This window comes from Cryptococcus neoformans, chromosome 10 (genome assembly GCF_000149385.1).
Source record: "Cryptococcus neoformans var. neoformans B-3501A chromosome 10, whole genome shotgun sequence".
Taxonomy (NCBI): Eukaryota; Fungi; Basidiomycota; class Tremellomycetes; order Tremellales; family Cryptococcaceae; genus Cryptococcus; species Cryptococcus deneoformans.
Window position 1 is genome coordinate 184,330 of NC_009186.1, and position 27,808 is coordinate 212,137.

Below are 27,808 nucleotides of genomic sequence, written 5' to 3' on the forward strand. Positions count from 1 at the left end.
CCCGCACCGTGATATGTGTGGTGTCGGGTTCATCTGTCACATCAAAGGCCATGCAGCGCACAAGATTGTAAGCGATGCGAGGAACATTCTCTGTAATATGACCCACCGAGGTGCCAGTAAGTAAAGCATTTTTCCGCTATGAATCAACTGACCTTTTGTCGTAGCCGGTGCGGATGCCCGGGATGGTGACGGCGCTGGTGTCATGACTGGTATTCCCCACGACTTTTTCGTTCGTGAGGCTAGCTTCTGCTTCGATGCCAAGCTCCCTGGGGAGGGTCACTATGCCGTAGGAAATGTCTTTTTCTCCACGGACGATTACGCCCAACAGCAAGGAACCTTCGAATCAATTGCCAAGTCTCTCGGTTTGAGAGTTCTTGGTTGGCGAGAAGTCCCCACCGACAACTCCATCCTTGGTCCTGCCTCTAAAAGCAAGGAACCCAAAATTCTCCAGCCTTTCGTCGTTCTTGAGGAGCACTATGGCCCCGGACAGGACAGCCAGGATGGCAACTTCGATGAGCGGAAGTTTGAGAGGGAGCTATACATCCTTCGAAAGCAGGCTACTCACAAGATGTAAGTAATATTCCACCTTTGATGCTTCAGAATCATAACTAAAGCATTCAGCAGTGGCCTCAAGAACGGCTTCTATGTTTGCTCTCTTACCACCTCAAACATTGTCTATAAAGGTCAACTCTCCCCCATCCAGGTCTATAACTACTACCACGATCTTAACCACGCTCTCTACGCTTCTCATTTTGCCCTTGTTCATTCTCGTTTTTCCACCAACACTTTCCCTTCCTGGGACCGGGCCCAGCCTATGCGATGGGCCGCTCACAACGGTGAGATCAACACTGTCCGAGGTAACAAGAACTGGATGCGCGCGAGGGAGGGTAACCTCAGGTCTGACAGGTTCGGTGATGACCTTGAGCTCCTTTACCCCATCGTCGAGAGCGGCGGTTCCGACTCCGCAGCGTTTGACAACGTTCTTGAGTTGCTCGTTGTGAACGGTGTCATGACCCTCCCTGAGGCTGTCATGATGCTCATTCCCGAGGCTTGGCAGAATAATGACCTCATGGAACCGGAGAAGAAGGCGTTTTACGCTTGGGCAGGTTCTTTGATGGAGCCTTGGGATGGTCCCGCTCTCTTCACCTTCTCTGACGGTCGATACTGCGGTGCCAACCTCGACCGAAACGGCCTTCGACCCTGTCGATTCGTCGTCACCTCGGATGACATCATGGTCTGTGCATCTGAAGTCGGTACTATTACCATTGAACCTGAGAAGATCATTCAGAAGGGTCGTCTCAAGCCTGGTAGGATGCTCCTCGTCGACACCAAGGAGGGTCGTATTGTCGACGATCGTGAGCTCAAACTCACCACTGCCAAGCGACAGCCTTTCGCTGCTTGGGTTGAGTCTCAAGTCCTTCGCCTCCCTGAGGTTGTCCGTCGAGTCCAGCGATTTGAGAACATTGATGTATCTCTCGACGAGGTTCCACTTAGCACCGACCCTAAACTTCTCGCCTTTGGCTATACCATTGAGCAGCTAAACATGCTCATGCTGCCCATGGTACATGAGGGTCACGAAGCGCTTGGTTCTATGGGTAACGACGCTGCTCTTGCTTGCATGTCTACTACTCCTCGAACGGTCTACGATTATTTCAGGCAGCTCTTCGCCCAGGTCACCAACCCCCCTATCGACCCCATCCGAGAGTCTATCGTTATGTCCTTAGAGACCATGGTCGGCAACGAGGGCAACCTCCTCGAAATCAAGCCTTCTCAGCTCCACCGATTGCACCTCAAGAGCCCTATCCTTACCATTCAGGAGATGAATTCTGTGAAGCACATGAAGCTCGCCAATTCTGGCTGGCCTTCCATCACTATTGATATTACATTTGACAAGCGTGAGGGTCTTCCTGGATACCGAAACGCTCTTGACAGAGTCCGCCAGGAGGTTATTAACGCTGTCGATGCCGGATTCAAGTCCGTCATTCTCTCTGACCGAGCTACAAGCCCCGACAGAGTGCCCCTTTCTGCTATCCTTGCCGTGGGCGGTGCCCACCACTTCCTCGTCAAGGAGAGGAAGAGATCTAAGGTGGCGCTCATGGTAGAAACCGGTGAGGCTAGAGAAGTGCACCATATGTGTGTTTTGATCGGTTACGGTGCGGATGCAATCTGCCCGTGGTTAATCATGGAGATGATTTACAAGGTGGGCAGGGAGGGTTTGTAAGTTTATCGTTCGCATGATACGACTTTCGCTCATTGAGCTACAGGGTCAAGGAATCTCAAAGTGTCGAGAAACTCGTTGCCAACTACATGAAGGCTACGGACGAAGGTATCCTCAAGGTCCTCTCCAAGATGGGTGTTTCAACACTTGCTTCTTACAAGGGCGCTCAGCTCTTTGAGATTCTCGGTCTTCACGAGGAGGTTGTTGGGGATTGCTTTGTTGGTACTGCCTCTAGGGTGCAAGGTGCCACCTATGAGCTTCTTGCGATGGATGCTTTTGAGTTCCACGAGAGGGCTTGGCCCACCCGAGACGCGGTCATGGTCCCCGGCATGGTAAGTTTTCTGAATCAAATTGCAGAGTGCCGTGCTGATGATGAATAGCCCGAAAGCGGAGAGTACCACTACCGTCAAGGTTCCGAGATGCGTGTCAACGACCCCGTTTCCATCGCCCAGCTTCAAGACGCCGTTCGACAGAAGAACCAAGCGGCGTACGACACTTACTCCAAGAACTCTCGAGAGTCTATCAAGCGAGGTACCCTCCGTGGTCTTCTTGAGTTCAATTTTGAGAACGCTACCCCAGTTCCGATTGAGCAGGTTGAACCTTGGAATGAGATCGTCCGACGATGTGTCACTGGTGCCATGTCCTACGGTTCCATCTCCATGGAGGCTCACACTGCTTTGGCTCTCGCTATGAACCGTCTCGGTGGAAAATCCAACACTGGTGAAGGAGGTGAAGACGCTGAGCGTAGCATTCCCATCCCCGGTCCCGGGGCCGAACTCAACGGCCAGCCCTTCACCCATGCGATGGAGCTCAAGCCTGTATGGGACTCTCGACGATCTGCTATAAAGCAAGTCGCTTCCGGTCGATTCGGCGTCACTTCCAACTACCTCGCCGACTCTGATGAACTTCAGATCAAGATGGCTCAAGGTGCTAAGCCTGGTGAGGGTGGTGAGCTTCCCGGTCACAAGGTGTCGGCTTCTATCGGTCGAACTCGACACTCTACTCCTGGTGTGACTCTTGTCTCTCCTCCTCCTCACCACGATATCTATTCTATCGAGGACCTTAAGCAGCTCATTTATGATCTCAAAGCTGCCAATCCCCGTGCTCGAGTCTCGGTCAAGCTTGTGTCGGAAGTTGGTGTTGGCATCGTTGCCAGCGGTGTAGTCAAGGCCAAGGCCGATCACATTACCATTTCTGGTCACGACGGTGGTACCGGTGCTGCCAAATGGACATCCATCAAGTACGCCGGTCTTCCTTGGGAGCTGGGTCTTGCCGAGACTCACCAAACTTTGGTGTTGAACAACTTGCGAGGCCGAGTGACTGTTCAGACCGACGGTCAGATCAGGACTGGTAGGGATATCGCTATTGCGACCTTGCTGGGTGCCGAGGAGTGGGGTTTCGCTACCACGCCATTGATCGCTATGGGCTGTATTATGATGAAAGCTTGTCACAAGTGAGTGTTCTAGTTTGAAAACGGCAGCAAAACTAACAACCATTAGAAACACTTGTCCTGTTGGTATCGCCACCCAAGACCCAGCTCTCCGAGCCAAATTTGCCGGCCAGCCCGAGCAGGTCATCAACTTCTTCTACTATGTTATTGAGGAACTTCGACAAATTATGGCCAAACTTGGTTTCCGAACCATCAACGAAATGGTCGGTCGTGCCGACATGCTCACTGTCGATGATTCTCTTCGAACTCCCAAGACTGCCCACCTCGACTTGTCTCACATCCTCAAACCTGCCCAGCTCCTCCGTAACGATGTGGCTACTTACCGAGTCAGGGCCCAGGACCACAAACTCTATGTACGACTTGACAACAAGTTCATTGACGAAGCTGAGCCTGCCCTCCAAAAAGGGTTGCCTGTCACCATTGACTGCGACGTCGTCAACACTGACCGAGCTCTCGGGACAACCCTTTCTTACCACGTTTCTAAGCGGTATGGTGAGGAGGGTCTTCCCCGTGACACTATCCACATCAATATGAAGGGTTCTGCGGGTCAGTCTCTCGGTGCTTTCCTTGCTCCCGGTATCACCATTGAACTTGAAGGTGACGCCAACGATTATGTTGGCAAGGGTCTTTCTGGAGGTAGACTTGTCGTTTATCCTCCCAAGTCTTCTCCATTCAAGGCTGAGGAGAATATCATCATCGGTAACGTCTGCTTCTTCGGAGCTACTTCCGGTCAAGCCTTTGTTCGAGGTATTGCTGCTGAGCGATTTGCCGTTCGTAACTCTGGGGCTACTCTTGTTGTTGAGGGCACTGGTGACCACGGGTGCGAGTACATGACTGGTGGTCGTGTGGTGGTTCTCGGTCTTACCGGTCGAAACTTTGCTGCTGGTATGTCTGGTGGTATTGCGTACGTTCTAGACATGGCCCACAGCTTCGCTCCCAAGGTCAACATGAGTACCATCGAACTTGGCCCTGTCAGCGATCCTCAGGAAGTTGCCGAGCTCCGAAGCCTTATCGAGGATCACCGACATTACACTGGCTCTGAAATCGCCGATCGAGTACTTCGCAATTTCCACCATCTTCTCCCCATGTTTGTCCGTGTCATGCCTCTTGACTACAAGCGAGTCATCGAGCAGGAGGCTCAACGAGCTGCCGAGGAGAAGAAGCGACAGTCTGTTATTGATCTCATTCCTTCCCAGACTGCCTCCCAAGTCGATCTCGTTGCCACTGGCTACGACCCCGTCCTCCCCCGAGACGCCAACGCCCTCACCGTGTCCACGTCTGCCCTCATCTCTCCTGAAGGCTCTCCCAAGCATAAGCCGCAAGAGCCTCAGATTGTCGATGTCGAAGACGCAATGGTTGACGAGACTGCTACCAAGGAGCGCCTTGCCAAGGTCGACAAGGTCCGAGGCTTCATGAAGTACAAGCGACTCAATGAGGCTTACCGACCTCCGCGAAAGAGGGTCAAGGACTGGAAAGAGATTTCTACTCGACTGAAGCCCAGCGAGCTCAAATACCAGTCCGCTCGATGTATGGATTGTGGTATCCCCTTTTGCCAATCTGATACAGGTTGCCCCATCGCCAACGTCATCCCCAAGTGGAACACTATGATATTTGAGGGTCGGTGGCTGGACGCGCTCAACCGATTGCTCAAGACAAACAACTTTCCCGAGTTTACTGGCCGCGTCTGCCCTGCTCCGTGCGAGAGTGCTTGTGTGCTGGGTATCAACGAAGCTCCTGTCGGTATCAAGTCTATTGAGTGCGCGATCATCGACAAGGGCTTTGAGATGGGATGGATGACTCCCAACCCTCCAGAGCACCGAACTGGCAAGCGCGTGGCTGTCATTGGTTCTGGTCCTGCCGGCCTGGCCGCTGCCGACCAACTTAACAAGGCCGGACACATTGTGACCGTTTACGAGAGGCAAGACAGGGTTGGCGGTTTGCTCATGTATGGTATCCCCAACATGAAGCTTGACAAGGGCGTTGTTCAGCGTCGTGTTGACCTGATGGCTGCCGAGGGTGTCACGTTCATCACCAATGCACACGTCGGCGTTGACTCTCAGTATGATCCTCTCAACATCAAGGCTGAGAACGATGCGGTTATTGTTGCTACAGGTGCCACATGGCCTAGGGATCTCAAGCTCCCCCACCGAGAGGTTGATGGTATCCACTTTGCTATGGACTTTCTTACTCCGAACACCAAGGTCAAGGCGTTTGGTGATGATGCTCCTGGCTTTATCTCTGCCCAAGGCAAGGATGTCATCGTTATTGGTGGTGGTGATACTGGTAAGTCGCCAAAAAACTTTTCGATCGGTATTGGCTGCAACTGATCCGTACCGATAGGTAACGACTGTATCGGCACATCTATGCGACACGGTGCCAAATCCATTGTCAACTTTGAGCTCCTTCCTGAACCCCCAAAGAGTCGTGCACCTGATAACCCTTGGCCCATGTTCAACCGCTCCTTCCGCACCGACTACGGACACGCCGAAGTCCAGGCTCACTTTGGCCACGATCCGAGAAAGTACTGCATGGCCACCAAGAAGTTTGTCCTCGATGATGAGGGTAAATTGAAGGGTCTGGACACTGTGCAAGTCGAGTGGACTAAGCAGAATGGTCAGTGGAAGATGGAGGAGGCTGTTGGATCAGAGAAAGTCAGTCTTCGTTGATGTTTCTAGTATCGAAAACCTATCTGACACGTCGTGCAGTTCTACCCCGCCCAGCTTGTGTTGCTTGCGCTTGGTTTCCTCGGTCCTCAACAAGAGTGCCTCAAGGCTCTTGGTGTCGAGACTGACCCTCGAACGAACATCAAGACTGCTCCCAACGTGCGCCATTTTTATTTTTCCTTGCCATACTGCATGAGCTAATTTATCTATAGAGCTATTCTACCAACGTTCCAGGCGTCTTTGCTGCTGGCGATTGTCACCGAGGCCAGTCCCTCGTTGTCTGGGGTATCCGCGAGGGCCGACAAGCCGCTGCTGAAGTCGACACCTTCCTGATGGGGTCGACTCACCTTGCCTGGCAGGGCGGTATCGAGAAGAGGCAGTACGTCGTGCCGTCCATTTCCAAACCTCTCCACGGACTCGATGAGAAGGCCGGCGACATTGAGACGAGCTCTCAAGGGGTGGACCTCGAGTCTGCCTCTGTGACTGCTAGTGCATAGATTCGACAACGGTCAAAAGACTGTGAAAAGGCGTAAAGCCAAAATAAATAATAAAATACCGATCAGAAAAAGTCACGAGTGGAGAACAGTGGAGAGAAGCTGGGCAGTAATAAATGGGTCTTGCCTTCTGTTTCCAGTCTGTCTTTGCTTTGGCCTATCTATCTTATTACCTAATCATTTGCCACATCTTCGTTTTCCTTCTCTGTCTCTGAATTGTCTTGGAAATTTATTGTATGCAGTTGTCTATAAGTAGAAGAAATGAAAAACATGTTTCTATAAATGCACGCGGTCGGTCTCCAATTGATAAAGTGAATACTAAGCCTCAGGTTGCAGTCCAAGATACAGTTCAAACCATATACCATGGCATTGTGCATGCAAGAAGTGTTGCTGTAAAATGAACAGCTCGTGCCGTCCCTTGGCAGTCTTCGGCTTTCCGCTGCACGTGGTGGGAGATATAAATGACCGCTGGGGTCCAAAAAAGACAAGAAAGGATACACGTCAGTCAGGAGTTTGAGTTGCAGGAACCCGAAACGCGTGGGCTCCGGTTAACCTGCAGGGCGAGGAAGACGCGCTTGGCTTTGGCGTTGGTGGTGGTGATGCTGCGGGTTGCCACAGAATGTTGCCTTGCCATGCAAGAAGCCCCCCATGTTTGGCGGTATCAGCAGCGGGTTGGCCTGGCAGGAGCGTTGCCGGACTGAGGGGACAGTGGGTTGTTTGCATCCTGGCCGAAAAAGCTGTTCAGCTGCGCGGGGATTACGTCAAAATAAATGGCACTAGCGGTGACGCGACTGAGTTTCCACCCTGTGTTCCTGGGTGTTTGTATTGCTTGGCGAGTGACTTTTGTAATGCGGGTCAGAAGAGGTGTAATGTGCGGGAGTATATTTTGTAATGTGTTTCAGGTTGAACCAGCGGCCGCACTACTGGCCTCCTTTCTGCCCTGTGTCATCTGCCCGCCCCATCACCATCAAAACCAGGCGGCTGTCCTTTCTCTTTCTCCTTTCCCTCTTTCTTGCACGCCCGCTTACTCACACACAAACTACAGTCACTCTTTAGCACCACTTTCTTTCCGCCATCGACGCTCCATCCACTAACATGTTCGCCAACTCCCTCCCACTCATCACCGCCCTCCTCCCCCTTCTCACGCTCACAACCCAGGCGGCCGCCGCCCACTCCAACCAGCCCCCCCATCTTCGCCACAGGCGGGTCCTTCACCATCGCCGCGACATCGAGAACAAGCATCCCCACGTCGCCATGGCTCAGCTCCCGCCCAGGTCAAACGCTGGCCACGCAGATGCCAAGAAGCTCATCAAGAAGAGCGTCAAGAAGCGCGGCCAGACCTGCCGAACGCGCGGCTCCTCGTACTCCACATCTGCATCCTACGGTGACGCTGCTGCCGTCCAGACCCTGTCCTCTTCTTCTGACGGCGAGCCTGCATCCTCTAGCGCTGCCTGGTCTGACGACTCTTCTTCTTCCTCTTATGTTGCTGCCGCCACTCCCGTCGCGGCCACTTTGAGCAATGAGCAAGCCTGGGCTCCCCAGGTACGTAACTTTCCTTTGGCCCATTCCACCTTTGTCTTTGTCCTCCGTACTGACACCGCTGAAAGGTTACCTCGTCTTCCGACGACTGGTCTGAGAGCACCACTGCCGACAGCTGGTCTTCCAGCGCGACTTCCTCTTCTGCCTGGACCCAGCCTACCACCTCTTCCGGCAGCGACTCTAGCTCTGGGTCTTCCAGCTCCGGCCTTCTTACCATCACTGACGCGTAGGTCTATTTTTAGACTTTGTCATCCATTTATAATCGGGTTTGCTAACTTGTTGACACGTAGTACCTGTGGCTATTCCAACTCTGACTCGGACAGCCCTAATGGTTCCGAAGACTGGCTCAACTGTGGTCTCGACGGTGCCGGCTGGACTCCTCCTACGGTCACTGTCGATGAACTCATCGCGGCCGAACTTACTACCGACGGTGTCTTCTCTCCTTGCGCCGACTATGTCGATTTGTTCAATCAATACGCTGAACAGTATGGCCGTGAGTCACATTCTCTCCACAGAATATGATCCGAATTGAGCACTTTTAATAGTCAAGGGCATTATGCTCGCCTCTTTCGCTATGCAAGAATCCACGTGCAACCCTTCCGCTACCGGCGGTAACGGTGAGGCTGGTCTCATGCAACTCGCTTCCGAAAACTGTAGTGGTGCTCCCAACGGAGAGTGAGTCAATCTCTGTATTTACATTGTTCAGCCTTTTAAACATTTTTTCCTCAGCTGTTACGACGTCGACTTTAACATTCAACGCGCTGCCGAGCTCTTCTCCGGCCTCATCAGCTCTAACGGCGGCAATGTGCTTTTGGCCATCGGTTCTTACAACGGCTGGTATTCTGGCTTGACCTATGCTGCTGGTACTGCTGCTGCTAGCCTGGGCCAGTGCAGTGCGCAGAACAATCTTGATTATATTCATCAATTCTGTAATGGGTGGATGCAGAACAAGAGTGGCTACACCTTGGGTACTTACTGTGAGTATCCTTTTTCTCGCATAGCAGTGGGCGTAATTGACCCTTTGCTTCAAGTCAACCTCGCGAGTTGTTAAGTGTTTCTCACAAGTGGTTACTACATATATCAAGAACTGTATTCTATCTGTTTTCTCATTTCTCTTCTCTTTGACATGACGCCACGCTCGATGCCTGGAAAAATGACTGTTTCACGTTATCATATCACTTTTACCCCCGCCATGCAAGTTTTTGATCTGTACCTCTTTTCTATACCTGTGGTAAAGTTGCTCTATATCCATGCATTCGGTTTATCAACCTTTTTGGAATTACACCAACTATATATTGTGGTGAAAAAGAAATGTACAATGCCCAATGCATTGGATGATGATGCCACGAGTCCAGCTCAGATAGCTAATGATAAATGGTGGGTAATTAATTGATCACGAAGAAAGTACACTTTTCTGCACTCTCTTCCATCTCCTACGCTCTATGTCTAGTCATGATATCTGTCTTTTACAGGATCCCAATCTCTTTCCCATACCGCCTTTCTCGGCCACCTCATCTCGAACCACTCATTCATTAGGCGTTTGACTTCATCATAATCGGACTCGATATCATCGTTCATACCCAATATTGATACCTTGGGATTGTCTTGAATCATCTTGAAAACTCTTTTGGCGTGTTCGGCAGATTTCATCATGTGGAAATGAGACACGGATTTGGCTAAAATCAAATTTTTTGGTCAGTCCCTCTTTTTTTTTTAAAAAAAAAGTCTTCAAGAATGGAGGACATGGGGGACTCACCATCAAGATACAAATAACGAGAAAGGAGCCTCATACAGTACTGTCGAATATCGACCTGCTCCCCCGGGAGAGCGGTCGTGGACAAGATATTCGAAAGCGAGTAATCGGCTTCATGCCATGTCGGCGTGAGGGGAAGGTGGGGCGGAGGCAGGTATTTCGGGTAAGCGTCGCCGGGACCGAGTTCGGGGGCGGTGATGGTTGTTTCTTTAGGAGGGAAGAAGGCGTTGAGGCCAAGGGTGCCGGACGCTGTCACGAGCGCCATGATCACTGGGGTGATAGTTAGAATGGGATCACGTAGAAAAAAGAAGAGACTTACTGCAGTCACCACATTCGGGGTACTGGAAAGTCAAACGCTTCATCATATCGGCCGACAAGACGTCTTCCTGTCGAGTCCAGAAAACGCCAAAGCATCGGTTGAGATCGATTATGCATCTGTTGTGATGATGTCAGATTTCAAGCTGTGACGAAATATTGGAAAATAGAAACGTACCGGTCGTTTTGAGAAGGGTCTTCACCGCTCCTGAGCAAAGGGGGCATAATACCGTCCATCGAGGCTATCGCCAAGTAAGCACAGAGGTACAGGGACAAAGAAAAGAGAACTTGCAGAAAAGGAATTCTGTTGCCTTTGGTGCTTCCCACCCAGCCTGGTGAAACACCTTTTGCATCCTTCCCGGCTCCAGCGTCCACCTTTCCCCTCTATGCACCTCAATCTTGACCACATCATCATCATCTTCTGTAAAGCCGAACAAATGCTTGATGGCACTACGGGTATCACTGTCCCAGCGGTCGTGGGATCCGCTGAGGGTGCCCATGTTGGCCACGACCCACGTCCAGAGGAGAGCTTCTCGCCATCTCTCGACGCGGAGGGAAGTGAGCAGCCACTGCATCTGCACATCACCCTCCCCAATCTTCATTTCCCTAAACTTTCTCGTGCTGCTCAACGTCAAGGCTTCCTGGAACATCAAGCTCGCCTCGTGATGGAGACCGCGGGTGATGACCTTGGGCACGTGGGCAAAGTACGGTCGGAGGCGATGGGGGAATCGTCGAGAGAGGAGGGCATTGGCGTGGTAGAGACCGCCCATCTCTCCGGGATCGTTGATATGGTTCTTCTCGACGTCGGGCTTGACTTGTTGGTTATACTACAGCCATGTAAGTTGGTTATACTACAAGATGGATAGTTTGGTGAGAAAAGCTCGACTTACGCTGTGCTCGAATCGGATGACGGAGCCGTAGAGGGGAGAGTGAAAGTCGGAGACGGCGTGCGGGCGGAGCAAGAAAAAATCGTCGTTCAATGCGATGATGGCGTCGGCCTATAGGCTCATCAGTGCGATTCGAATGTAATCCGCTTGACCTACCAATCCGGGCAACCACCCGATCCTACTCTCAATCGCCATCGAGTTGAAGCTCGGCAACGCCTTCTTCTTCCACTCATTTTCCCTCCATTCCCGTTCTCCCATAAGCTCCTCGCGGCCATCCCGATCAACTGAAGGGATATGGAAAACTTCCCAGTGCGAGGCGTATCTCAAGGTGGGATACGACGCCTCGGCATAATGCTGTCTCATTTCGCCCGCTTTGCTGACCGAGTAAGGGTGGAACGGGTGCGAAGGGTCGGACGGGTCACGACGGGAGAAATCGAGCCAGGTGGGTGTTTGGAGGATACGCCATTCAGATTGGAGGTGGCGGGCCAGGGAGGGGGAGATGGATTCTGGAGTGAGTCGCTCCGTCAGGTTGGAGACGGACGCAGGAGCTCGGGCAAGCTCTCGCGGGTGACGCCTGCCCTGGCCGCCCTTTGAAGCGGCCACTTCCAGATCAGGAATGATCGAAGGGGGAACGAGGTCCAAATCTTCGGGGTAGTTGAAGGGGTAGTCGGCAAGGATGAGGTGAAAGGTGCGCAGGTGGCCGGGGAGGGCGTCGAGGACAGACCTCATCGAGTGGACCAGCTCGTTTTGCTCGCTGGGACGGGTCAGTGTTTGCAGACGACACCAGGCAGGCTGCTCGACTCACCGGAAATGGCGCTCTGGCGAGTTGACATTTTCTTTTTCTCTCCATTCCGCCATACTGTCTCTCCAACGATGATCGGACCCATTCACCCAGAGCCACGTCGCATCGAGGGTCTCTTCCTCGCCCATCTCCTTTGCGCCGCAAAGCGTCTCCCCGTCTGCAAACCACTGTTCCAAGCACTGGGGCGGAAGGAAGCGAGTCGGCCTGAGGCGGGGGAAGGGGGGCTCGGGCGGCGGCAGCGGATGGAATGCCCGCCAGCGGGGGTCGACCGAGTCGAGACGGTCGTCGCCGAGGCGCTGTGGCGGGGGCGGGAATGTGGTGGAGAGAAAGTGCTGCTCCGCCTTGGGCCTGGAGAGCGCGGCGAGGGGGGAGGAGAAGGGGAAGAGGAAATGGTGCACGAGCCAGAGGGCGAGCGTCCAGAGGAGGAGGGGGGTGAGCGTGCGGGGGGTGAGGTGGGGGCGGATGTGGCGGGAGAGGGCGCTGCGGATTTTGCGGGAGGGGGAGCGGGCGGGCGCGTGCGGGGCGTCGAGGAGGCTCTCGAGGCGGGACGGCGACGGCGCGCGGCGGCCGTGCGGGGCGGATGCAGGGTGGAAGCGCGGCGAGCTGGGGCTGAGCGAGGAGGAGTACGAGTCGTACGGCTGGGCTGGCGGGCGCAGCGGGGGCAGCGCGGTCGGCGGCATGTTCGGACGGGCGTTGGGAGCGGCGTCGAGACGTCGAGAGCGGCGAGAGCAGCGAGAGCGGCGAGAAGATGCAAAAGAGGATGGACGCAGGTCGTGTGGGCGGTCGTGTGAGGCGTGGGAATGCCGGCGGGCGCGCTGCGGCGAAGAGAACGCTGCGGGTTAGTCACTCGCGGGCGACAGTCGCTGCTGCTGGGCAGCGCTGGGCGACAATCCGGCGAGAGGCGACCGGCGCTGTGTGAGGAATCTGCCAGGCGTACGACTCCTTGCTGCACGCCCAACTCGCAAGAGGTCAAAATGGCTCGCCATGCATAATTCAATTACCAAACCGCACCCCGCAGTGCTCGGCACTCGGCACAGTCGGCACGCACCGCACACAAACATTATACACCGCTATATTAAAAAAGCCCGTTATTTACTAGCAGAACTACAAGATGATACACTTCTCCTTCCAGCCGTCGCCCCTCCGTCCCCCAGAACCGCCTCCCCTTGCCCGGCTCCCGACCGCCACCCGCGCTGCCTCGTAAACTGCCTCCTGCACCCCCCGATTATGCTTGGCCGAGCACTCTGCTCAGGACATCAGCCGTCGTCATCTCATTTTCCGATTACCTGCCCCTTCTTACTGGGAGATAACGAGAAACCCACCTAGATACCGGCTCGCACGGATAGCTCGGGCGGTTGCGAGCCCCTCGTCATATGTCACAGGATGCAACGAACGTCGGCCAAGCCTTTCTTTCACCCCAGGGTCCTCCCGGAGATCGCACTTGAGCGCTGGACGGTTCTCATTGTCAACGTCTCGCATGGATATTCATTTTCTTCTCCGCGCTCCGGCATAAAACGCTTCCACTTACCGATAAGGATTACCTTGACTCCTGGACAAAATTGATTGACTTCGTGAATCCACTGATATAGTCATCGTCAGTGTTTTTGGTCATATAGGTCAAACGACTTGCCTTTGATTCCGTATTTTCTAATGACACTGGCGAATCGACCTAACACACATCGTTAGCATTCATCGGTTGAAAAGTATAATAGTTTCACTTGCAGAGAAACAAATCATGACCACATGTGTATCGGCATATGAAAGCGAACGTAACCGGTCAAAGTCTTCCTGGCCTGTGATACAACCTATCAGTGATCTATGCATCCCTCTGCGGAGATTTCATTCAACAGGTTATTGCAACGGGGGTGCAAAGACGTACCGGCCGTATCCCACAGGCTGAGCTCTACCACCTGATCGTCCACCTGGATCATCTCCACATAATTCTCAAACACCGTAGGTTCACTGTAAACGCATAAGACGCCTTTTGACGGGATTTTCCTCGATTGGGATCAATGAGGATGGAAGCGACATACTATGTGGTTGGAAAATATCCTATCAATCCGTCAGTACGAGTACTCAATCCGTCAGTACGAGTACTCTTGTGAGAAACAAAAGACAGAGCACACACCTTTGGTGAATACCGTCAATAGTGATGTCTAAAGCGAAAAAATAAAAAGTCATCCGCCCCATTCTCATACACAATCGCTCCGAAACATACCTTTCCACAAGCACCATCTCCCAACACCACAAGCTTTCTATTCAACTACACCATATGATCAGTTCTTGGTTCGCCTGTTTGATCAATATCCCTGTTTGCTTACCGGTTTAGGCGCCATCTTAAATCTAAATCTCTTGGACAGAAATCTCTTGGACAGAAGACAAGTTGACAACCAGCAGTCTCCTCTCCGATAATGTACTGGGGCCCGATATTCCTTTTTTTCCCCTACTTGACCGCAATTCGGGAAAGGACCTCCAAACTCGACAGTGGTTCAAACGCACGCCAGGCGGGTAGATGGAGCAAGTATTTCAAAAGATGTGTTGGGTCGCTAGACGAGATAAAGAATGGGTGTAGAATGTTGGCGATCCCTCGTGCTATTTGCGCGCACGGATGTGGATACGCAATGAACAACAGGATATGATTCGTTGAAGCGCAGGCTGGGAGATGTGCTGGAGAGGTGTATCAGTGAGGGAACAAGAGTTGTTGTTGTTGTTGTTGTTGTTGTTGTTGTTGTTTTGTTCCCCTCTGATCGTTCACACGCGTCCGCGACATAATCAGAAGCTGACCCCCAGCGGCTAATTCCAATTCCACTTCCCCCGCCTCCACGCCGCCACGCCTCCACAAATCCCATCCTCACACACGCAAACCCATTTCCCTTTTCTTCTACACTTTTACACTTCTACACTTCTACATCCATTCATCCCAGGTGCAAGTCGACAACCGCTCCCCAAGACATGTCCAATTCAAAACCATATATATCCTCCTCCGGCACACTTGGTGCCCAACCTCTTACGCACAAGATATCCATCAAAATATCAGACTTTGCCACTCTGGCTTACCTCTTTTTCGAGACACTCGTCAGCGTAAGTCAAAGCAAAAACGTCCAAATACACATCTTTCATTACATGTGTGATACGGGACGAAATGGGAGGCAAAAAAAAGAAGACCAATGACGATCGTTTGTCTAGCCAATCGTCAACCCGGCATCATGGACCGATCCTACAGCTCGACCTAAATCAACAGGGACAGGGCGACCAGGTGCGCCAGGCGGTGGTGGAAGCGGTCCGGGAGGTGGATGGGGAGGCGGTGGCGGTGGGGGCGGGAGTGGAGGTGGCGGTGGTGGTGGCCGAGGATTCATGACAATGGGTGATCTGCGAGGGGGCGGAAGTAGGTCATATCGCACCGCCTTTCTATACCAATCACATTCGCTGACAAAACATATTTCAAGCCGTAGACGGATGTCGAGCAACTTGTGGCTAAATCGCATCGGTATCGTGTATATGCAGTTGTATATGTCAATCTGATAGAGCCAATAAAGAAAAAAAAGAAAAGTGTAAACAGTTCAAACAAGAGGATAAATAACATGACAGGTTCCGAACGTCCCAAGATCGTAGCAATCAATACTTTGGTATCTGTAGGCGTCGGCAATTCGGTACTACGTGGCACGTCATAGAGCGACTAGCACCCTTTATAGGCGTAATATAACATGAAAAAAAAAAATAGTAATCAAAACAAAATGGTCACAAGTTTTCTATATTTTAACCCCAGTACGTGATTCGGCGCTTGCGGAACGCAGTAGCAGAGGCATCTTCGGCAGTCACAGTGACGGGAGTCTCGTCATCAGCACTGACGCTGGAAGAGGCGACCTGCTCGTCGTCTGCAGAAGATACAGCAGGGGTGGGAGAGGCACTCTCTTGGGCGGCGGAAGAGTAGATAGAAGAGGACTCTGAAGCGGCAGCCGAGTCGTAATCAGAGACTGCTGAAGGAGCAATCACCTCAGAAACAGAGGCAGACTCGGAGAAAGAAGAGTAGGAGGCAGTCTCCTGCGCGGTGGACTCAAATGTAGTGGCGTCGGCAGAGATAGAATCGGTAGCCGTAGCCGTGGTATTGGCCATGAGCTGAGCGAGGCTGGGCAAGGCAGTCTCAGAAGCGGACAAAGACTCGCTAGCTGAAGAGCTGGCGTTGGCAGTCAGATCGGAGGCTGAATCGGTCTGGACGGCAACGGCAGGGTCGGTCGCGGTAGCAGAGTAAATGGCAGTAGAGCTCTGGCTAAAAGTCCTTTTCCCTGTTCAGCGCCTGTACGTAGATAGCAAAAGAGCTCACTTACGCGCTAGAGACGGCGTCGTCCTCTTCCTCTTCGTAATCTTCACAGTCCTCTTCCTCCTCGTCGTCTTGCCCGCTAGTAACGGCAGAGGATCCGCCGGTAGAAGTACTAGCGGCAGCCGAAGTGGTGGGGGAAGAGGCAACGGCGGCAGAAGTGTTATCCTCGTATTCGTCATCCTCCTCGCACTCGGGCTATCGGTAGTCAGCACATGTTCCTTAAAGGCCAGGCAGAAACACACTCACGTATTCATCATCATCATCGCCGTCAGTGCTAGAAGAGCTGCCAGTGGTAGTATTGGACCCATCGTCGGCGGCGGCAGAAGTGGATGAAGCCTGGTTGGCTGAAGAAGCAGGGGTAACGGCAGCAGCAAGGGTGGCAGCAGCAATGCTAGTGGCGTCAGAACCAGCGGTGACAGTTTGAGTTACAGTGACAGTAGCGTAGACAGTAGAGGCCTAATTTCCGCATAAGTTTTTGCACCAAAAATTCACTAATTCAAACTTACACCGTCACAGGATTCAGAAGATCCAGTTGCATCGGCAGCCTGAACGGCACCCAAAACTGTTGTAGAGGCCGCCTGAGAGGCCACAACGGGGTTGGCAGAAGAAGACCCCGCCTGGACGGAAGTTGCAGCAGCGATGGCGGCGGATGCACCAGACGCAGAAGCGCTGTCTGCTCCATCCTCATCCTCATCTTCCTCCTCGCAGTCCTCCTCTTCTTCTTCAGGGCTAACGGCCGCAGTAGAAGCGCTGGTGACGGCAGAGTATGAGCCGGACGCGGTGAGCGAGCTACCATCCTCTTCTTCGCAATCTTCCTCGTCGGCGCCATTAAAGCCAGCCCCTACATCGGTAGAGTTGTCGTAAGAGGTGGAGTTGGAAGTAATAGTGGAGTTTGCGGCAGTGATAGTGGAGCTTGCGGCAGTGATAGCGGAGTCTGCGGCAATGATAGTGGAGTCGGCAGTGATAGTGGAGTCTGCGGCAGTGATAGCAGAGTTTGCGGCGGGGGTTTCCTCGGCGAAGCTTGTCGCGCTGACGTCGGTGGCATTAGCGACAAAGTCTGTAGAATCATCCTGACGGGCATGGAAAACGTATCGGGGGCCAGTGAGGAGGGCACCGTCGGGGCCACGACGCGTAAAGTCTACGCGGGCGACCACAGAGGTGCAGAGGGCGAGATATGCCGCAGCAGCGACGGCGTTGGGGGCGAGCTTCATTATGATTTGCTGTGGATGGGGTGTTTGGCGAAAGTGGAAGGGGTGGGGTGGCGGTGTGAGCTAGTGAAAGTGCGCTGATGGAAAGAGTGACTGTGTTGAGTGATGGAAGTGGTTTTCTATAGCGGAGGGCCGAGCACAGCTCTGGATGATGGCGTGGAAGGTAGGAAGGAAGAAAGAAAGAATGTGGCAGGGGGTATTTAACTACGGAAACAACGCTTTTGGCGAGATGGGAGGGAAACGCGAGAAAGGGATCAGTGCGTGACCTTTTAAAGGCTGCCTTTTGATCCATAGATTATAATAATCCCGCATGGACACAAACAACACGCCTACTTCCCCCTGACCCGCTCGGTCACACTTCAGGGTCCGTGCCTGCTGATTTTTCTTTCAGCCCCTGAGCCGTGTTTCATCCTTAAAACTGCAGACTGTTTAAATAAGTGTCCTGTATATAATTGTAAACCTATCGTTCCTCAACATCAAGGCTGTCGACAGATGCTACAGTAGGTAGACCGAGTTCGAAGAGCTCGACGAATGACAGTCTTTCCCTCATCTATGCAATATCCACGCGACAAACAACGACGCACAAAACAGAGTAAACAATGAGCGACGCGTTTGGCCCTGGGGACCATAACGGAAAGCGCGTTTTGTCATAGTCAGTCACGCTCACGTCATTTTGGGTTACGTAAAAAGCACTCCAAGTGTTTCATTGCCATCAGATGTGGTATATCGCGACCCACAACTTTCCCATGATGGCATAGCCAAGTCGACTGTTCACCTTGCTGCCGTTTTGTCCTTCTCAGATACCTATCGTCATTATTTCATGTGTCAAAGAACAACGAAAGCCTCGCCTCCCGAGCTCCAATGCCGTCCACCAAGTCCTGGTCGATAAATATGACGTAGGCGCAGATAACCCACCATCATAGAGGAGGGTAATAGTTTTCCATCCCCCACTTGCAAGCACGATGGAATTTTACGTGGGCAGCAGCAGAACTGTTTGACTTACTGTCCGGTGCTTCATACAGTGTAGCTGAAGTAATCGAGTAGGTTGTAAACCCGGCTTCTATCAGTTTTCAACATAATACAAGAAGCTAGCTAACAAAGAACCTTAGTCTACTGTTTTGATCGCTCGGATTTGTGTGCAGCACCCAGATCTCCAGTGGCTGCCAGGTAGCGTGTTTCTGTATTCATTAGCGTCGTTCCTTTACTGACAGGCTCTTTCTTTTCAGGTACAGTCCTCTGAATTTGTGCTATTTAGTTGATGGCATGTACGAGCGAAGAGGAGAACAGCAATGATGATTAGCATACACAAAGCCCTCCTTAACCAGGTCTCAGAAGACGACGGCGTTGTTGCTTTCTTGGCACCATATGGGAGGAATGCTCTTACAGCGACAAGGCTGCCTAATATTCACCAGTCCAGACGCCTACCTTCCCACCTATCTTCACACTGTCAAGATGCGAGAGAGCCTCAGAACAAAGCAATCCCTCTATGAGCGACATTGCAGGCCAGGTACATGCCTCAACTTTGCCTTATGTTTGATGATGTGAGCTCTAAAGACCTGGAGCCATTAATCAGGATCGATAAGCAAGAGTTCTGCCTGGCCATTGTCAAGTTTACTGGATGATGTTGTCTTTGAGCAGAATGGGAATTAAAAGGCCCGCAAGCCCCAAGACGCAAATGGGTGTGTTTCTGGATCAGTCAACATTGGGATTACAGTTGAAACCTTGAATAGGCAATCCAAAGTGAGTAACAAGTGTTGTTTGATTTTCTGACACATCAGTAAACTGACTCTATGCCTCTGTCATAGCTGCCTTCATTGACTGTCTGCTTAACATAGAAAACATTGCTATTGCTATACCCCACATGCACAACAAATAAATGATATGGGTGGATACAGCCAGACAAGCTAAAATCTGCAAAGCCTTCCTCAACAAGTATGCCCTTCCTATTGTAGTACAAAACCCTGATTCCACTGTCTGCTACTACTCCAGCAGATGATTGAACTTGGCATGATCAATCTGGAGTCTCAGACTACCCACTTCCATCATCTTTCAGTGAGAGCCTTCCCTCTTTTATGGCTGAGAGCTTGAACATGTTGCTAATTGAACTTTAGTTCAAAAGGAAGAAGACACACCCCCTTGGACCTCATTTTCAGGCATATCAAAAAAGATTTATGTGAAAATATGAGGAGGCAATGGAAGACTAAACAGGAATGATAATCAGAATTGATATATGAAGGTCCCCAAACCCCTAATAATAGCTAATAATAGCTATCCCAACTCCAGCAACTGAAAATGATGAAAAAAAATCATTGTGAGTGAATTACTGCTTTTGGATATCTCTCAGGCAAATATTGACTCTGTTCCCAGCACAAAATTCAAAGTATGAAAGATGGACAACATTATGGTCTGATAATTGATCAATTGCCAGTCATGACAAGGCTGAAGATATCAACCATCCAGTTCAGATATGATGGGGGCATAGTGTATGTGAATGACTCAAAGGCTTGTTCACACTATAAAATGCCTGATACAAAAGTTTCCATACAGAAAAGGTCAAGCAGCAGTGTCCATGGTACTCCTTGTGAAAATCCATGAAGCTGGCCAAAAGTCCTGCTGAGGGTACCACAATTCTGTTTCATGGCTTTGCCTCTTACCTTGCATTCAAGTAAGTCTCAGGGACAGATATTGCATTTTCTCCTTGCATGTGGATACTAATTAAACATGCCTCCAAAAAGCAAGCCATAATCCCATTTCCAATCTTGAATCTGATATGCAGTCTGTAGCTCTAGACCAGTCAGAGCCTCAACCTGGACCTTTGGGATTGTAAGCTTCCCAGCATTTGTTATCTTGCATGGTTGGCATTCCTAATATTGACCTCATGTCTAGTATATTCCTTTTGTTTCCTATTGCTTCTTCTTTAACACCTGAAGTCATAGATCTCAAATACAGTTGGACTCACCTTTTCATATTCTGAGAAAGAGTGCCATTCTTCTGCTATATAGTCATTGGAGACTGGTTGTGCTTCTTCAGGTGGTAGGTGGGTATCCTTGTTCATTTTTCATCTTTATTGACTGTACCAACTAACTAGGCATGGCAGCTATACATGATGTGTCTAATTCCAACATTCCCAAGCACATGATCAAAAGAATGTCAACAAGTCTGATATGAAGTGGGCTCTAGAATTTAGAAAAGAGGAAAAGTTTGTATGGTCCTGCAAAGCAAAAAGAAGCAGTCCTTGCCAACTGTGAGCTTCTCCCTTGGAGAAAATATTGTATTTTGACTAATTAACATGCAGACAGAAGCCATGCTCTCTCCTGACCTGGTGCAAAGACAACAATCCAGAAGCAGATTTCCCATGTACCTTTGGTCTCAATCATTGGCATGTTGGCAACCATATTGAAACCTCCACAAAAACTGCCTAATGTCAGTTCATTGTTGACAATATTCCTTTCTTTGCCTTGACACAGGTGCTTGCATCTCCTCAACTGGCCACCAGCTAGAGCCACTCCACAAGCTTGAGATGTGTCATTAGCAAGTGGTATTACAGTTGCTCATGTCCCACAAGTTTGCCATGGGCAGCTGCAACATTCTTATTAAAAAAGAAAACAGGAAATTTCATTTTATCTGTGATTTTCATGGATTGAACAAGGTGACCCACAAGGATGCTATGCCAGTTCTGAAAGTGGATGACATCCTCCACAGGGCTGCACATGGTACCATATTCACTGGAATTGATCTCTCTAATGTGCAACCTCAACATCTTGAGTATCAAAGGCATACTGAATAAAGTACTTGATGAGAGGGAGAAAAAGAACAAAAACAAAGAATGGACCTCCAAAAGTGAGTTGATCATCATCTGTAAGCCCATTAAGACTGACAAACAGAGGTGAAGAAAACAATCCAAAACCACTCATGCCTTCTTCAAAGACAGAACCTCTGAACCCCCCAAGCTAACCAAGACCCCAAAAATCTCAAAGTCAACTGAAAGCTTGAGGGGCAATGGGAAAGGAAGAGGGGGAGGACAAGGGCAAGGCAGAGGGAGAGACCTGGGTCTATGTAAGGCTCCCAATGTTCCCTGCACCCTTGCATGGTTTCTCTGTTATTGATCATGTGCTGATTTGATTCTAGTTCTTCTTTTATTCCTTTTTTAATTCTGCTTTTACCATGCTGTTCCCAAACACCCCAAACTGAGAAGCACAGATCCTTCCAGACTCTTCTCTTCTTTTCTCCATCCTCCAGGAAGAGAGCTTCCCTTGTTGCAGTCTTTCAGGTATTTGGTGGGTGTTTCTTTCTTGCTTCTTCTAACCATTTACTGACTGGGCAGAGTAGTTCTTAGGATTATTATTGACTCTACACTCAGCTTTCCCACATTTCCCTGTCCCCTCCACTAGTACCTCTCTCTTCCCTAACACCTCACACAGTCCTCCTGCTCTTCCTCTTGTCTTCTTCCTCTCCTCGGTTCTCCAAAACTACTTCCCCAACTGCTTATTGTTCTCTTCATCCCCATCCTCCTTATTGTTCTCCTCATTCCCTCACAGCATCCTGGATGTTAATAACCTTCATGAAGATCTCATGCAGCAAGCACATGAGGGGACGGCTGGCCATCTGGGATTAGAGAAGACAATGGAGATACTCCGGAGCGGTTACTTCTGGGAAATGATGTCTAGGGATGTCCATGAGTTTGTCCGGGCATGTCACTCATGTCAACAGGTGAATGCACCTACGATGAAGCTGGTTGGTCCACTCCATCCTCTCCCGGTCCCGCGTGACAAATTTGACGACATCGCTATGGATTTCATTGGACCGCTTCCTCCTTCTGGCGGATATGACTATCTCCTCACGATCATGGATAGGCTAACGGGGTTCATTGAACTGGTCGCCTGCTCCACCACGATCAATGCGCGGGATCTTGCCATCCTGGTTTGGGAGCGATGGGTGTCTTGTTATGGTTTGCCGCTCTCGATTACTTCTGATCGTGATACACTGTTTACCTCGCGATTCTGGACAACACTATGGGAGAAACAAAATGTGAAGCTCAAGATGTCCACGGCCTTCCATCCCCAGACTGACGGCGCATCTGAGCATACGAACAAGACAGTGGTTCAACTCCTTCGTAGTTGGGTGGACCGACATGGCAAATCTTGGGCTAAATACCTTCCTCGTGTTTCCCAAGCAATGAACAATACCGTCAGACACTCTACAGGTTTCTCTCCCGCACAACTGGTCTTTGGTCGCCGACTACATACTCTTCCTAGTCTTCCCCGACCTCCCTCCTTCATCCAGGCGTCTCTTCCTACGCGGGCCGAATGGACTCTCGCTGCTGATCGCACCGACCTCTCGCTCACTGAGGCATGCGATAATCTACTCCTCTCCAAGCACCGCATGGCGATACAGGCTAACCGACACCATCGCTCTGAAGTAGTCTACTGTCAGAATGATTGATCCAACCTGGATCTGGAGGCATGGGAATTGCTGGTGGAGGCATGGGAAATGCTGGTGGAGGCATGGGAAATGCTGGTGGAGGCATGGGAAGAAGGGAAGATCAAATTACATAAGTTAGAACACTTGTGGTATTGAAACAAATAAAGAAAAAGGATTGTAGAATAGTTTTCATGCAACTTAGACATCTCTGGCAATCGGCACCATGTGCTCAAGCTCTCTCTAGACAACTCTACATCTGACAGGTTATGAGCCTTGCTGCTTAACAGCACTAGACTCTAGCAAACACATCAGTCAACCAACACAAATCCTGCAGGTCACTATTGCATTAGTACCACAGGTACTGCTTGATACCAACAAGTGGTGAGAAAATCTGGTGCCCCCCAGTGGCAAGTCACTGCGCCTAGTGCACAAGCAAACTTGCCTTGCGTTAGCTAAGTACAACCTGGACGTCTCTTTATCTCTATTACAAAGAACACGACTCTCACTTCTCCTATAGAGCTCTGAAAGCTACACACACATCATGTCCAACAATACAGACAACAACACATCCTACCAGGGGGTCATCTTAACTGGCCCCCAGAACTATGCTGAATGGGAGCTATCTATCAAAACATCTCTCATCCTCAAGGACCTGGAGATTGGTACTCCAGTCAGCCTTGACAGCATGTCCTCCAAAGAGGACAAGGAGAAGTACAAGAGGTCCAGGCAAGCTTTTGCCCTTCTTATCAAATCACTCTCACCAGAAGTCCAGGCATCCCTCCCTGCCAACATACGATCTGTAGAGACAGCAGACAGCTCAGCACTCTGGGAGGAGCTCAAATCCCAGTACTCAGCAGCAGTGGGCGCAAGACAGGCTCAACTTTTGCAACAAATGTGGATATCCCCTGTCATTGAAGGAGAAGACCCAAACAAGCGCATGGCAGAAATCAGATCAGCCCATGCTCAGATCAACAGCAGTGGTGAGAACCTCTCGGACCGAATGCTTGCCTATGCCATGACCCTAGCTCTTCCAGAATCATTCACCACTGTCAAGCAAACTCTCTGGCTCAGGGAACCACTTACCTCTTCGGCTGTGCAGGCAGCAGTCCAAGCTGAGTGGACAAGGAGGTCCAGTGAGGAGGTAGCAATGGCTAACAGGGTGCAGGAGAGTCACACCCAAGGCAACAAAAGCAATAGAAGGGCCAAGCCAAGGGAATGGACTGAGAAATGGTGCAGTATCCATAAAGTGCCTACTCACAATACCAGAGACTGCTCTCTCAGGAAGTTCAGCAATAACCACAGTCAGTCAGGTCAGGCTAGGGTGGGTACCGGTGAGTCTGCTAAGGCAGAGGAGCTGGCATCTACCTTCCATGCTGTAGCAGCAACTACAACCTGTTTCCATGACAACACCTTCATAGTGGACTCAGGGGCTTCACACCACATGGTTAGCAACAAAGGCTTACTTCACAACTATGGGCCAGCAACAATTGTCAGAAGTGTAAAGATTGGTAATGGCACTATCCTTCCAGTCGCTGGCCAGGGAACTATGACCATTGGAGCTACCACTCTTCAGCAAGTCCTCCATGTTCCCCAACTCCAGTGTAACCTTCTCGCTGTTAACAAGGTCCCATCTGGTTTCCACTGGGCATTCAGCAGCAGTAAAGGTGAACTTTTTGATCAATCTAACCAGGTCTGCTTGTCTGCCCCATTCAAAGATGGTGCCTACTCCCTGCAGGTAGATCCATCTGGCCATGCCTATCCTGTTCAACTGGCTGATACACTCTCAGAATGGCATCATAAGCTAGGGCATTTGGGGATTGAGAAAGTGGTTAGGCTTGCAAAAGAAGGGAGACTTGGTCAGAATAATCAATTGAAGAATGCAAATGCTGGTGATACCAAAGATTTCTATTGTGAAGCATGTATTAAGGGGAAAACTGGGCGACTTCCTTCACCACCTGAACCCAACATCAGAGCTTCCAGGCCACTTGAACTATTGCATATCGACATCTGGGGACCAGCACCAGTCGCTTCCAAGGGAGGTATGCGATACTTCCTGACTGTCTATGATGATTACAGCCACCGGATTTCCCTCACCTTGATGAGAATGAAGTCTGAGACACTGCAGAGTTTCAAAAACTTTGTCAATCATGCTGAAACTCAGACTGGTCATAAGGTTCAATCTATTCGGTCTGATAGGGGCGGAGAATTTACATCAGCAGCATTCCAGAGGTATATCAGGGAGAAAGGGATTGAGCATGTCATGGTGCCACCTGATGCTCATGCACAGAATGGGAGAGTGGAGAGGGCGCATCTTACTATCCTCAATGGTGTGAGAACTTTGCTTGTGGAGACTGGACTGCCAGCTAGCTTCTGGGGTGAGGCTGCTAAATACATTGCCTTCTCTCGCAACTGCTCCTTTGACTCCAACAATGGAATTCCCTTTGAACACTGGTATGGCAAGAAACTGTTGTTCACTCAACTTCACGCATTTGGAGAAAAGATTTTCTTTAGGGATTATACCAACACCAACAAATTGAAGCCTCGCTATCGACAAGGAAGGTTTATGGGGTATGCTAGTGATAGCAGCACTTCCAGTTATCGAATTCTGGATGATGAAGACAAGAAGATCAAGGTGTCAAGGGATACCATTTTGCCAAAGAAGCTGGACATTCCTCATTCCAAGATGCCAGCAAGGGGGAGTATTCTTAGGCTGGAGGAGTGGGATGACAACAAGAACAGAGACACATCAACACATGCTCAAGATCCATTGGCAGAAATACCTGACAGAATCATCCCTGCCCCCATGGAAGTGAATCCTCAGGATGAAGTAAGACCTAGAGCAGTTCCAGCTGAGCATCAATCACCCATGGAGCTTCTTCGTAGGCTGGCAAGGTATGACACTGGAATACAGCAACAACCTGAGGCATCACCATCATCCAACGCATCAGAAGAGACAAACAGTGATGTTTCATCCATTGATCCTCTTGCCCTGACTGACAATCCAGAGACCTGGGGTACTATCGCAACAGCTCTGAATGCTATGGCAATCAACACACCCAATACCTACAGAGAAGCTATTCAGTCAGGCGAGGGGGAGCAGTGGCATCAGGCTATGATGGAAGAATTGGAAAAGATGGAGAAGTATAATGTGTGGAAGGTGGTGGATAGGGCACCAGGACAGAGGGTCCTGAAGGCAAGATGGGTTTATACCAGGAAGATTGATGGGACAACAGGGAAACCAGCAGCATACAAGGCAAGATGGGTTGCCAAAGGATTTTCTCAAAAGGCTGGAATTGATTACAATGAGGTCTTCTCTGCTGTTGCCCACAAAGACTCGATTAGGGTATTCCTCTCTCTGGTCAACCATCTTGACATGGAATGTGACCAGGTGGATATCAAGGCAGCCTTTCTCAATGGCGATCTCGAAGAAACCATCTATCTTGAAGCACCAGAAGGAAGCGACATCCCAGCAAACAAGATCCTACTCTTGAACAAGTCACTCTATGGGTTGCGACAGTCACCAAGATGTTTCAACAAAGCACTTGATCAGTGGTTAAAGTCTCAAGGGCTGAAGCCAACCAGAGCTGACCCCTGCTTCTATGTTCGACGTTGTGAGGGGGAATTGCTCATGCTCTCTGTCCATGTGGATGATCAGCTCATTGCCTGCAATTCAAGAAAGACATTGGACGAATTCAAGCAGGCACTTAACAGCAAATTTGAGTGCTCTGACTCTGGGCCTGCTGGCTACTTCCTGGGCATCAATATATACCGGGACAGGCCACAGAAGAAACTCTATCTCTCCCAGGAGCATTATATGGAGTCCCTGCTTGACCGCTTTGACATGTCCAATTGCAATCCAGCAAAGACGCCTCTTCCTTCAGGCTTCAAACCGATTCCAGCAACAGATCAAGAGCATGAGCTAGCACAACATCGACCATATCCAAAGCTAGTGGGCTCTATTCTCTATGCAGCAACAGTGACACGGCCAGATCTAGCCCATGCAGCAAGTGTTCTGTCAAGATTCATCAGCAAATGGAATGAGTCCCATTGGCTTGCAGCGAAACATTGTCTGAGGTATATCAGAGGCACTTCAGATCTTTCATTGACCTTTGATGCCCACTCAAGCAAGCGAGTTGCACTGGGATACGTTGATGCAGATTGGGGAGGAGACCTTGACACAAGGAGGTCCACCACTGGTTATGTTTTCAAGATATATGGAGGTGTAGTTGGCTGGAAATCAAAGAGGCAACCTACTGTGGCTCTCTCAACCACAGAGGCCGAATACATGGCCTCCGCTGATGCAGCAAAGCAGGCTATTTGGCTAAGGCTGCTCTTGGATGATATAGGACTTGGCCTGGGTGATCAGCCACTCCAGCTGCTCAATGACAATGCTGGGGCCATTGCCTTGTCAAAGAATCCAGTGAACCATGAAAAGTCTAAACACATTGATATGAGGCATCATTTCATTCGAGAGAAGGTTGAGGATAAGGCTATCTCACTTGCCCATGTCCCATCAGTGGAAAACATTGCTGATCTTCTGACAAAGAGCCTTCCAGCTGAAGCTTTTGTCAAGTTGTGCCATCTCCTTGGAATGCAGAGGTTGGATCAAGGGGGAGTGTCAAAATGATTGATCCAACCTGGATCTGGAGAGATCAGTAGGGATCTGGGGAGATCAGTAGGGATCTGGAGGCATGGGAATTGTTGGTGGAGGCATGGGAATTGTTGGTGGTGGCATGGGAA

General features: G+C 50.6%; 5 protein-coding genes across 5 annotated transcripts; 2 read left to right on the forward strand and 3 right to left on the reverse strand.

The window, feature by feature from the left end:
• Positions 1-13: 13 nt before the first annotated feature.
• On the forward strand, positions 14-6,828 carry CNBJ0620 (hypothetical protein; the record flags this gene model as incomplete). Its single annotated transcript, XM_768191.1, has 9 exons — positions 14-116; positions 165-570; positions 625-2,217; positions 2,265-2,550; positions 2,599-3,671; positions 3,718-5,951; positions 6,009-6,319; positions 6,374-6,490; positions 6,544-6,828. 9 exons carry the CDS (start codon positions 14-16, stop codon positions 6,826-6,828), a joined length of 6,408 nt encoding a protein of 2,135 aa, XP_773284.1.
• A 1,092-nt stretch (positions 6,829-7,920) lies between these two features.
• Positions 7,921-9,415, forward strand: CNBJ0630 (hypothetical protein; the record flags this gene model as incomplete). The annotated part of the gene is made up of 6 exons (XM_768192.1): positions 7,921-8,367; positions 8,433-8,590; positions 8,655-8,857; positions 8,910-9,039; positions 9,094-9,341; positions 9,396-9,415. The coding sequence occupies 6 exons, from the start codon at positions 7,921-7,923 to the stop codon at positions 9,413-9,415; spliced, it is 1,206 nt and encodes a 401-aa protein (XP_773285.1).
• Positions 9,416-9,810: 395 nt separating this feature from the next.
• Positions 9,811-12,801, reverse strand: CNBJ0640 (hypothetical protein; the record flags this gene model as incomplete). Its single annotated transcript, XM_768193.1, has 8 exons — positions 9,811-10,040; positions 10,121-10,387; positions 10,437-10,552; positions 10,611-10,674; positions 10,725-11,259; positions 11,323-11,430; positions 11,476-12,073; positions 12,125-12,801. 8 exons carry the CDS (start codon positions 12,799-12,801, stop codon positions 9,811-9,813), a joined length of 2,595 nt encoding a protein of 864 aa, XP_773286.1.
• A 424-nt stretch (positions 12,802-13,225) lies between these two features.
• On the reverse strand, positions 13,226-14,356 carry CNBJ0650 (hypothetical protein; the record flags this gene model as incomplete). The annotated part of the gene is made up of 8 exons (XM_768194.1): positions 13,226-13,365; positions 13,444-13,569; positions 13,592-13,593; positions 13,650-13,701; positions 13,840-13,914; positions 14,001-14,083; positions 14,155-14,249; positions 14,336-14,356. The coding sequence occupies 8 exons, from the start codon at positions 14,354-14,356 to the stop codon at positions 13,226-13,228; spliced, it is 594 nt and encodes a 197-aa protein (XP_773287.1).
• A 1,521-nt stretch (positions 14,357-15,877) lies between these two features.
• CNBJ0660 (hypothetical protein) lies at positions 15,878-17,650 on the reverse strand (the record flags this gene model as incomplete). The annotated part of the gene is made up of 4 exons (XM_768195.1): positions 15,878-16,397; positions 16,447-16,634; positions 16,686-16,895; positions 16,946-17,650. The coding sequence occupies 4 exons, from the start codon at positions 17,648-17,650 to the stop codon at positions 15,878-15,880; spliced, it is 1,623 nt and encodes a 540-aa protein (XP_773288.1).
• Between the last annotated feature and the right edge of the window lie 10,158 nt (positions 17,651-27,808).